This window comes from Musca vetustissima, unplaced genomic scaffold (genome assembly GCF_032173495.1).
Source record: "Musca vetustissima isolate MV318-11 ecotype Yass unplaced genomic scaffold, APGP_CSIRO_Mvet_v1 utg158584, whole genome shotgun sequence".
NCBI lineage: Eukaryota > Metazoa > Arthropoda > Insecta > Diptera > Muscidae > Musca > Musca vetustissima.
Window position 1 is genome coordinate 38502 of NW_026875125.1, and position 12737 is coordinate 51238.

Genomic DNA, 12737 nt, shown 5'->3' on the forward strand with positions numbered 1-12737 from the left:
TCGAACAATAAACAAATAAATATTGATTTCTCAAATATAATGCATTATCTGTCGGTGCAGTGAGACAGTTTTCATCGAGATTTCCTACATAACGGACATCGATAGCCTGGAGGGCATAATTCGTGTGAAAATCAAGTGAAAACTGAAAAAAACTATTACAAAAAGGACATTTATTTTAAAAACAAACAAGGATTTCAAATCAATTTGTGTTAAATCAGTACAAATTATATAAATATGGATAACTCAACAAAATCGAATGGTAAGATGAAAAATGGTTGTAATTTAATGGAATAAATCTTACATTGGAATATCATTATATTAGTCGAATGCTGCGAATCCTCGTCAAGTGGCTGTTGCAACAAAAATCCCAAAATGTTCCCAGACAAAAAATACAAAGAACCCCAGCCCAAAGGAAATGAAGTTACAGGAATGACATGTGAATGTGGTGTATTTGGTGCTATTGCATGTGGAGATTGGCCAACACAGGTGAGGATATGAAAAAATGTCTTGTTTGGGAATTTTTAAAATTTATTGGAAACGGGTGACTAAATGTGTAAATTATGTAAAAGAAAATCTTTAATGGAAATTTGTGTGAACATTAGAATTAATAGTAATTTTGCTCCATATCGAATATTTTTTCCATAGTTTAATTAATAAATGTTAATGCTTTGTGTTAATTAAAAACTACAAAAAATCGATGGTATTATGATAAATTGCCAAAAATAAAACATTATCTAATTGAGATTTTATAACATATTTAGAATTTTTTCCTCCGATTATCTGACCAATGTTTTTATAATATATTAAGAAATTTTTCCTTCGATAATCAAATATGCAAAATTACAGTCAGTTTGGAAAGCGATGCTAGGAACTTCAATATGCCTAAAATGAAATCAAACTTTTATAGGAATGGTTATAAAATCTGAGAATAAAGCAATATCAAATATTAACCTATATAGATTGTTTTTAAGAGGAATTTTTATACTTCGAAAACCCAACAATATCTTTACAAGAATGGGTATTCAAAATAAGAAGACATGGTCCCATATATTGAAAATGTTTTGACAGTTCGACTTCTGCCGGCTTGAAAACCAAAAAATGCAAATTTATAGCATGCTAGTTAAAAAATATGACTAGATTTTTTCATAAATGGAAATCAGTAGCTAGAGGACAGATCTGAAAAATACAGAAGATGTGGCATATATTCGAAGGTCCAATAACGCAATGTAAAAGCAGCTCTTGATATTTTATGTATAATATTTTTCAAAAGGTAGTCAATGCAAATTATAATAATGGTCAGAAAAATATTTCCAAAATATCCACAGTCTGATAATCGTAAAAAATACCACGCTTTTAGACAAGTATTTAAAAAAATCACTTTGTTAAAAAATTATTTAAAAACATCAAGGACCCGATAGCTTTTGTCATTTTTTTAAATACAGGGTCCTAAGGTCGTTAAAAAAATGTAATAAATGAATACACACCTATTGATATTGACTCAAAAATATTTTTAAAAAATCCACTCTTATAGGTCTGAAAGTGACTCCAAAAATATTAAAAAAAATCGATATTGACTCCTTTTAAATCTGAAAGTGCCTTCAAAAATATTAAAAAAAAATCAACTCTTATAGGTCTGAAAGAGCCTCCAAAAATATTTAAAAAAATCCACTCTTATAGGTCTGTAAGTGCATCCAAAAATATTTAAAAAAAATCCACTCTTATAGGTCTGAAAGTGCCTCTAAAAATATTTAAAAATCCGCCCTTTTAGGTCTGAAGTGCCTCCAAGAATATTGAAAAAATTCGCCCATTTAGGTCTGAAAGTGCCTCCAAAAATATTTAAAAAAAATTCGCCCTTTTAGGTCTAAAAGTACCTCCAAAAATATTTTAAAAAATCCACTCTTATAGGTCTGAAAGTGCTTCCAAAAATATTAAAAAAGCCGTCCTATTAGGTCTGAAAGTGCCTTCAAAAATATTTAAAAAAAATCAACTCTGAAAGGACCTCCAAAAATAGTTTAAAAAAATCCACTCTTATAGGTCTGAAAGTCCCTCCTAGAATATTGACAAAAATTCGCCCTTTTAGGTGTGAAAGTGCTTGAAAGTGCCTCCAAAAATATTAAAATGCACACAATTTTCCGTCTGAAAGTGCCTTCAAAAATATTTAAAAAAATCAACTCTTATAGGTCTGAAAGTGCCTCCAAAAATATTAAAAAAGCCGCGCTTTTAGGTCTGAAAGTGCCTCCAGAAATATTTAAAAAAAAAAACAATCTTATAGGCCTGAAAGTGCCTCCAAAAATATTAAAAAAGCCGTGCTTTTAGGTCTGAAAGAGCATCCAAAAATATTTTAAGAAATCTATTCTTATAGGTCTGGAGACACTTTCAGAATATTAAAGAATAATATATAGATATTGGCAAAAAATATTCTATAAAATCCACCCATATTCGTCTGTCATCGGCTGAAACCCGTTTATTCATTATAGTCTGAACAAATATGTTTAAAATAACTACGCTTTTTGATCTGATAGGGGGTATAGAAATATTTTGGAATCCACACTTATTGGTATAATAGTCGTTGAAACCTATTTTTATAAAATCAAAATTTATAGGTCTGATATAGGGTGAACCAAATATTACACCCCCTTAATAGGTTTTATAGTCGTTAAAAATACAGTAAAAAAGAAATCTAAAATGTCGCTTACATCTTAAATTCACTAAAAAAAATAGGAAAATCTTAATATAAACTTCAAAAAAAAAAAAAAAAAAAATGCATTCATTTAAGACTCCTTGTGCAGTTAATAACCTCGCAAATATGTGTAAAACAATATTTTAATTATTTTATTGGCAATTTTACATAAACAACAATAAATAATTTACAATAACAACAACAATCCATATGATAATAATAATTATGTTCGGAAAAGTACGTCACACTGCAACCGTTCAAGAAGATGTTTCGCTCAGATCACGTTTTTTAGCGGACAATTCTTATCGCATTGGAAAAATTTCAATTTGTTGTCAATGCCTTTAAAGGCGGCGGGATGATAATAATTGCCCGTGTTGTTGTTTATTGCATTACAATTTAATAAATTATTTAATAAACAAAAATAATAAAAATAAAAACGAACATCTACAACTCATTTATTTAAAAAAAGGGAAAACGTTTTTTTTACCGATTAGCATGCAAACATTTATTTGAAGGAGATAAGACGGCGACTAATCAGTTACTCTCGTATGTCATTTCTAATGCCATTCAATAATGTTGTTGTTGGTTTTTCGTTTCATTTCATTCATAGATTGATATCGCCCAAGTGATTTGTTTAGGTTTGGTGGCATTGCAGCATCGTGGTCAAGAATCAGCCGGCATAGTGACAAGTGATGGCGCATCATCGAAAAAATTCAACGTACACAAGGGCATGGGCATGATTAATAATCTGTTTAATGATGAGGCGATTAATCGGCTGCGTGGCAATTTGGGTATTGGTCATACACGCTATTCCACAGCTGCCGCTTCGGAAATGGTGAATTGCCAGCCATTTGTGGTGCACACCTCCCATGGAGCTCTGGCCATTGCCCATAATGGTGAATTGGTTAATTGTGAACAGCTGAGAAGAGAGGTGAGTGGGGAGGTTTAGCCTATGAAAGTATTCAACATTTTAAATTTTAATTTCTTTTCTACAGGTCCTTGATCGTGGTGTTGGTTTATCCACTCACAGTGACAGTGAATTGATTGCCCAGTCGCTGTGTTGTGCCCCCGAGGATGCCTCCGAACATGATGGCCCCAATTGGCCAGCCCGTATACGCCATTTCATGACTTTAGCACCCCTCTCCTATTCCCTTGTTGTCATGCACAAGGATAAAATTTATGCCGTTCGTGATTCATATGGTAATCGTCCTTTGTGCATCGGTAAAATTGTTCCCATTACCTTGGGTGCTGGCAAACCAGAAGATGCCCAAGCCGAAGGTTGGGTGGTGTCCAGTGAAAGTTGTGGTTTCCTATCGATTGGTGCCCGCTATGTGCGTGAAGTGGAGCCGGGTGAAATTGTAGAGTTGACACGCAACGGTTTCCGTACTGTCGACATTGTTGAACGTCCCGATTACAAACGCATGGCCTTCTGTATATTTGAATATGTTTATTTTGCACGCAGTGATTCGATATTTGAAGGTCAAATGGTTTATTCAGTGCGTCTGCAGTGTGGCCGGCAATTGGCCCGAGAGTCACCGGTTGATGCGGATATTGTGAGTTCAGTGCCGGAGTCGGGCACAGCGGCGGCTCATGGTTATGCCAGAGAGGTAAGTGGGTATCAATAGAAACAAATATTTTCATAAAAAATCCTGTCTTAATGGTTTGGTAGTGGGTAAAAATATTCTTCAAAAATCGCGATTACAGGCCCAAAACACCAAAAATTTTTTCCTAAAAAATCCTGTCTTAATGCGTTGGTAGAGGGTAAAAATATTCTTAAAAAATCGCGATTACAGGGCTGGAAGTGGGTAAAAAATATTATAGATCGGATAGTCTGTAAAAAAATATTATTAAAGTATCTGCACTTCTGCAGAAATGCAGGCCATATTCCGATAGTCGGTGAAAACAAATTCTTAAAAAATCCAAGTCAGAGGACTGAGATTTGCTTAAAAAATAAACGCCTAAAGATCCGATAGTGGATGAAAAATATTCATAAAATAATCAAGGTCTATAGACTTGATAGGGCCTGAAAAATAAGAAATCCACTCCTAGAAAACTTTTGAGGACTAAAAAATATATTTTCAAAAATCCAAGCCTAGAGATCTTATTGAGGCTGAAAACATATATCTTAAAAAATCCACGCCTAGAGAACTTATGGAGGCTGAAAATATATATTTAAAAAAAATCCACGCCTAGAGAACTTATTGAGGCTGAAAACATATTTTTTAAAAATCCACGCCTAGAGAACTTATGGAGGCTGAAAACATATAATTTTAAAAAATCCACGCCTATTGAGAGTGAAAACATATAATTTGAGGCCCAAAATATATTTATTTTAAAAATCCACGTCTAGAGAACTTATGGGGGCTGAAAATATATATTTTAAAAATCCAAGCCTAGAGAACTGATAGAGGATGAACAATTTTTCTTTGAAAAATATTTAAAAAATCCACGCTTAGAGAACTTATAGGTTCTGAAAATATATTTTTTGAAAAATCCACCGGTGGTGAACCAATAATATTTTAAAAACCCAGAACTTTAGCTCTGAGATCGTTTATCTTTTAATTTATGTTTTCGTTTTAAAAATTGAATATTAACTTTTTTCTCTCTTTTTAATTTCCAGTCTAATCTACCATTTGCCGAGGTACTGTGTAAAAATCGTTACGTAGGACGTACCTTTATTCAGCCCTCTACACGTTTACGTAAATTGGGTGTTGCCAAGAAATTTGGCGCCCTTTCCGAAAACGTCGAAGGCAAACGTGTGGTTTTAATTGATGACTCTATTGTGCGAGGTAATACCATCGGACCCATTATTAAATTGCTAAAAGATGCCGGAGCCATAGAGGTACATATACGTATTGCCAGTCCTCCATTGCAATATCCATGTTATATGGGTATTAATATACCCACCAGAGAGGAATTGATTGCAAATAAATTAAATGCCAAGCAATTGGCTTCCTATGTGGGTAAGTAAAAGAAAATTCTAAAACTTTATTACATTTCCAAAACTTATTTTTGTGTAACCTTTTTCCAGGTGCCGACAGTTTGGCTTATTTGAGTGTAGAGGGTTTAGTCAAAGCCGTTGAATACAACAAAACCAGTTCAAATCCCACCAAAACTGGTTATTGCACAGCCTGCTTGACTGGCGAATATCCAGGTGGCCTGCCCGAAGAACTTAGCTGGTAGCTGCTGTACCGCCCAAGAACATGGTGTTCCCGTGTAGATTAAGTTCGTTTTACTTATCATTAAGTCATATTCTTTATTTAATTTGCCAAAGATAATTTTGTGTCCTTGCTATTTTTCCCCTTCCTGTTTTCCCATATCCTTCATATCTCTTGAGCGCACACACATACATACGCATATGTGAAATATTTCTTGCACTAACCACCAATTTTACTTATTATTCGCACCCATAACGACCAGACCATTCACTCTCACACACCCTTAGTTATAGTAATATTCTTAGCATATCTGCAAGAACAAAAAACACAACCACACATACTTATTATGCATAAAATAATAAAATTTTAATCTTTTTTAAACATAAAAATAATGAAATGTTTACATAAGTTACAAGGAGGCTATTAAGCCTAATTTGCCCAACATCTACGCCAGAGCTGTTTGCTTTTCTTTCATTGACTTGGCTGATGAGGTGGCTAGATGTGGAATATTTACTTGGGCTACTACCACTACTGTTTTGTTTTCTTCTTGTGTTTCTTCAACACCCAAATGTCATCAGCAGCCAGTCAGTCAGATAGCAATGTGTTGTGGGTTTATATTTTTTTCTTTTTGACATCTTTCACTTCGTTTTTATGTCACTTTAAATGCAAATTTCCGTTTTTTTTGCTGGCAAAGTCGTCATGCGATATAATTATCCTGTCACATGATTATAATTTTATGATTACGAATGTAACCAATGGAAGAGAGTCTCTGTATGCGTGAAAGTTTGCGTTGCAAAGAGGGAGGATTGTAAATGTACGGAAAGTCAAATGGCAAATATAATGATGGAACATACGAACCTTCTGCTATGGAGTTCTCCGTAAAGAAATCCGGTGGACATAAAAATAGCGACCGGTTGTCAGTATTTTGAAGGGGCTGTAATTGGTTAGTAATTTTTTGAGAGTAATTACCATTTTCTTAGAAATTGTTCATGGGTGGACATTACCCCCATATAGTGTACTGCCCCATTATCGAAGAAGACTTTCATATCTTACAACACATCCGTGAAAGTTCGTTATTTTATTTCGTCCGCTTATTTTTTACCGCAATAAAACCGAAGTCCGCACTCGGGGGCAATTCTTTCCATTATAAAATATCACCTGTTGTCACTGCGGAATGCATTTGTTATGGATCAATTTCTTACCAACAAGGAATGGATTTTTTTTTATTCCTACTTCATCGTGGTCTCAATTTAACGTAATATAAAGTCATGGACTTTTTTAATTCTGACGCTATGCAGACGTCGGAATAAATCCCATAAGACCTCGCACGAGATTCTGATTACCCTGGAAGTATTGTTGTTGTAGCAACAAAATAAGAATTTTGACAATTTTGCAACTTGAATAGGATGTGGAGTTGAAGAGGTTGAGAGGTTGAAGAGTTGAAGAGGTTAGGCAGTTGAAGAGATGCAACGTGTCGTGTGGTTCTAGTCCACATTTAGGACATGTATTATTAATAGAGCCGCCAATTCTTGCTTAATAGGAATTGAGGCGTCTGCACCATCTGCTAAGACTACTCGGGACAGCTCCTTCTCCTCTACTGTGATAGATGGGCGGGGTCTTCGATTATGGTATTCACATGATATTGCTCTACTTCCTGAGCGACTGAATGAACAAGTAAGATCATCGTCTCCGCATGAAAATGGTTCACTGGAGTCATGGTAAGTTCAGAGGCCACCATTCTTACAGGTCTGTGTATCACTTACATTCCGCTGTGTATCACTTACATTCGCAGCCCACACTGGTGCCGCATAACTTACCACTGACCGACCTACTGCTTTATATGCAGAAACCAAGGTTTCTTTGTCAGCGCGTCAACGGCCGCCGGCTAGCGACTTCTCAGCTTATCGCATAAAGCAGTGGCATGCGCAGAAGACTTGAAATATCTATCGAACGTTACACCCAGTATCTTGGGGACGTTTTTGGTTGAAATCAGTTCTCCATGGACATTATGTTCAGCGGGAGTTTCATGGGATGGATTATGAAAACTTTGTATACGAACTCTAGCGGATTCGAAAATATTTTGATTTCTGAGTGCTCTTTGGGTAGATATGGAAATGACTTTATAACCGTGAACATTTGAAGGCTATTCAATTTGTGAAGATGCACTGCATCTATGCTAGAGCCTGGTTGTAAGTACCGCAGTGGCTGTAATTTTGCATTCCGGACTCTTGGTGGGAAATTCATGTTTTGACATAGGGCCCATAAATATGTCCCGTCAGATTTTAGGTACTTGCATGATCCTACACGATTTTTTCAAATTGGGTCTGGGGTTTAGAGGTCCATGTTTCAACGTATCATTCCTAAAATAGCCATGTCCTATTTTCAATATTTTGGTGGCTTCAGTTTCGTGTGTGAACACTGTGACTATAAAAAGGCAATTTTGGATTTTTGAGGATAAAATGACATTTGCCAAAACATTTTGAAATTTAAAGGTCCCGCCACACGACCTGTATGCTGATGGTCTTCAAGGAAATACAGAATTTCCGTAACTATAATTTTCTGTAATTTTGTATTTCCTTTTCTCAGAGGATAAAACACATCCTAGCAGACTATTTATATCAGTTCGGGCTGATGGTATGAAAAGTTCTGGTCTGGTTGTTTGAGATTACACAACTTTTTTGGACAATATATGTAAGCATAGGTCCAGGTTTTAACAAAGCAGTCATATAATGGCTTTATTTTCAAGCACTGTGACTTTAAAGAGGTAATTTGGGTTTTCTTAGTATAAAATACCACTTGCCAGAACACTTTTAATATTGGACATAGACTCCCGTTTAAATAACCCGACCTTCTTCGGTCAAACCTCATTATCTGCAATGGTATATTTTAAATACTAATATGATAATATAGAAATAGCTTCTGTAAATATTTACAATGACCACAACTTTGAACTACCCTCGTACTTAGTAATACAATTTCCTTCGTTCAATGTGTCCTTCGACCAAATAAAAAACAACGAATAGCAACACTATGTCTGTATACAACATAAATTTATGCAATATGCTGGTAATGTCATCGTTATTATGGTTATCCCCCGCCATACCACCTCAACAAATATTAAGACAACATTTCTCCAAAGGCGTTAACATTTACAAAAGAAGATTAGACCACAAAGAAGATGATGATAATAATGTGCGAGTGTGAAGAAAAAAAGCAACAACAAAAACAATAACACCAATAAACTAAACTAAAAAAAATGAAATTGAATTCATAAGGATAATTCACTATAAAATATACACATTATTTGTCTCAAGGCAAACGAAGTTAAAAAAAAAACTGAATATTCGCAGGGGATGTCATGAATTTGCCAACCGATACAGTTTAAATGCCAAGAAAAGAAAATAAATGTGCACACACACAAGGGTATATTATCCTTAACGGGCCTTTAATCTGGTGGATATGAAAAAGACTTGGATTGCAATATTGCAAAGGTGGGGTATAGCGGGGTTTTTTTGTTTATCTATGAGTTTAGAGTTTGCAAATCGAGGGTAATACAAACATAGGCAGTTTGATGTATTTGCAAGGACTGGGATATGCATATTCGCAAAGAAGAAAATATTAAAAAAATGTGGTATGAATGCAAACATGTAGTAGTAGTAACTATTGCGTTTTTTTATATATTTGTTAATATATTATAAAGAAAATTTGTGGATCTCAAGGCGGCATTGTTGTCAAAATTGAGACCAAAAATGTTACATCGGACCCACAATCTTCCCAGCAATTATATTGAAAATATATGGCCCTTTCCAAATTTTATTTCTTAACATTTACAAAATATTACCCTTAACTAGTACTAACATCCCCAAAAACTTACCTCTCAAGTCATCTTAGAACATAGAAAACAGATACTTGTGCTATAAAAATGACACACCCGTGTTCCGAGCAAATATGTTGACAGCATCCAAGCAATATAAACAACCAACCAACGCTTTTTTTATATTTTAAAACAAAAGAAACATGTAATGTCCGACCCTCTTAAAAACCCCCCACAAAACATGGTACGAACATTTTTTTAATAACAGTTTTTCAGTTTTCCACACTACATGCAATGTCGTCAGCATGAACTGTTTCAAATAGTAAGAAAGAATGGGGTCCCAACCTAAAATCGTCCTAGTTTTCAGTGGGCGGAGGTTTTATAATGTGTAATGGGGCGGTTGGATGGATGGTTGGCTGGCTGGCTGGTCGGAAGAAGAAGGTTGAACGTTATGTAAATTAATGTTTACTCAACATCTTTTTAGCAAGAAAATAAAAACGTTACTCTTGCCATTTTCCGCAATATAAATAGACTGGCGAATGAAAGGACTCTCTTTGAAGATGTGCAATTTTGTGAATCCTTGAGATGTGACACAGTGGGAGATTTTTTGATGGAATAAAAACCGTGAAAAACTCCTGAAATCATTTGGGACACTAATTGGAGTTCTACGTCAATATTTAGGTATGTATATTGAGAAATCTAAGAGCTAGATTGTGACTGTGACTCATTGTGAAAATAGGACCAATATAACGGGACTATGTCGATATACCTAAGTAGGTCCCTTTGTATTGCCAATTTTCGCCTATTCTAGGCCTTGAAAAATATTCTTTAAAAAATCCACGCCTATTCTAGGCCTTGAAAAATATTCTTTAAAAAATCCACGCCTATTCTAGGCCTTGAAAAATATTCTTTAATAAATCCACGCCTAAAATATTCTTAAAAAATCCACGCCTATTCTAGGCCCTATTCTTAAAAAATCCACGCCTATTCTAGGCCCTATTCTTAAAAAATCCACGCCTATTCTAGGCCCTATTCTAGGCCTTGAAAAATATTCTTTAAAAAATCCACGCCTATTCTAGGCCTTGAAAAATATTCTTTAAAAAATCCACGCCTATTCTAGGCCTTGAAAAATATTCTTTAAAAAATCCACGCCTATTCTAGGCCTTGAAAAATATTCTTTAAAAAATCCACGCCTATTCTAGGCCTTGAAAAATATTCTTTAAAAAATCCACGCCTATTCTAGGCCTTGAAAAATATTCTTTAAAAAATCCACGCCTATTCTAGGCCTTGAAAAATATTCTTTAAAAAATCCACGCCTATTCTAGGCCTTGAAAAATATTCTTTAAAAAATCCACGCCTATTCTAGGCCTTGAAAAATATTCTTTAAAAAATCCACGCCTATTCTAGGCCTTGAAAAATATTCTTTAAAAAATCCACGCCTATTCTAGGCCTTGAAAAATATTCTTTAAAAAATCCACGCCTATTCTAGGCCTTGAAAAATATTCTTTGAAAAAAAATCCACGCCTATTCTAGGCCTTGAAAAATATTCTTTAAAAAATCCACGCCTATTCTAGGCCTTGAAAAATATTCTTTAAAAAATCCACGCCTATTCTAGGCCTTGAAAAATATTCTTTAAAAAATCCACGCCTATTCTAGGCCTTGAAAAATATTCTTTAAAAAATCCACGCCTATTCTAGGCCTTGAAAAATATTCTTTAAAAAATCCACGCCTATTCTAGGCCTTGAAAAATATTCTTTAAAAAATCCACGCCTATTCTAGGCCTTGAAAAATATTCTTTAAAAAATCCACGCCTATTCTAGGCCTTGAAAAATATTCTTTAAAAAATCCACGCCTATTCTAGGCCTTGAAAAATATTCTTTAAAAAATCCACGCCTATTCTAGGCCTTGAAAAATATTCTTTAAAAAATCCACGCCTATTCTAGGCCTTAAAAAATATTCTTTAAAAAATCCACGCCTATTCTGGGCTGTTGTTTAGAAGCTAAATTTATTTAGCAATTTAATAAAAGTAAAGCACATTGTCATACAAATCCACAGACATTTATCCAGGCAATCACTCAGTAACATATTTGGTTTGCCAAAACAGAAAAAATCCAATAACACTTAAGGTAAGATGAGGCGGCAATCACTTGGCAGCGTGTAAATAAATAGCTGGTGTGTTTCATAAAAATAACAAACCAGTGGTGGAAGTGCGTATATTTACTGCTTATGAAATTCAATCTAGAAAAAAGTAAATAAAATTTTGAAGAATTATGGCTAATGTATGCAAATTAAATGTCTTGGCTTTATTTTGTGTCCTGGCATGGGATTTGGAAGTTCATATTAATTCATTGTGGTCTACCAAAAAAATCAACCAACAACCCCAATAAGGGAAACCTAGAAATAACAACAAATAGACAAACACAAACATATTTACATAAATTGATTTAAATTAAATATTTATCTATTTATTTGTTTGTTCATTAGTTTATTGAACAAATTTCTTTTCATTTAGAATATCCTTAAAATGTTTACCAAAGAACATATCCTTAGGGATAGTTGTCCTTTTCCTTAAAGCAACAAGTGTCACAATCACCAACAAAAGTCAAGTTTCCCTTACAACGAACGTGTTTGGCTTGCCATAAATCGTTTTAGTTTCTTTTGGATTTCCTCACATCCTTTTTGTGGTCACTTACCGGCTATTCATTACACAAATGAATACATTTTCTAGAGGACGACGTCTTTACAAATGTTTATCTTCCTTAAAACTTGACATTGCATGTAAATTGGTGATGTTTCACATGTTCTCTTTTTCGTTGTTGTCATCAATTTGATTCACAGTTCAATTGATATTCATTCATTTGCTGTCGTCAGGAATAAAAGAAGTGCACAAAGGCCGAACTTGGAATACCCCACATCATATCATTGAAAAAATATTCGTTAAAAAGTCCACGCCTATCAAAAGCCTTGAAAATGTTCCTTAAAATCCACGCCTATCAGAAGCCTTAAAAATTTTCCCTTATAATCAAAAGCCTTGAAAAATGTTCCTTAGAATCCACGCCTATCAGAAGCCTTGAAAAAAATATTC

At 34.4% G+C, this 12737-nt stretch overlaps 1 protein-coding gene across 1 annotated transcript; it reads left to right on the forward strand.

Annotated features, from left to right (window-relative positions):
* The first annotated feature begins 234 nt into the window (after positions 1 to 234).
* On the forward strand, positions 235 to 5875 carry LOC133337628 (amidophosphoribosyltransferase). Its single transcript, XM_061545839.1, has 6 exons — positions 235 to 259; positions 323 to 486; positions 3291 to 3611; positions 3676 to 4287; positions 5301 to 5643; positions 5712 to 5875. The coding sequence occupies exons 1-6, from the start codon at positions 235 to 237 to the stop codon at positions 5861 to 5863; spliced, it is 1617 nt and encodes a 538-aa protein (XP_061401823.1). The 3' UTR covers positions 5864 to 5875.
* Positions 5876 to 12737: the final 6862 nt, after the last annotated feature.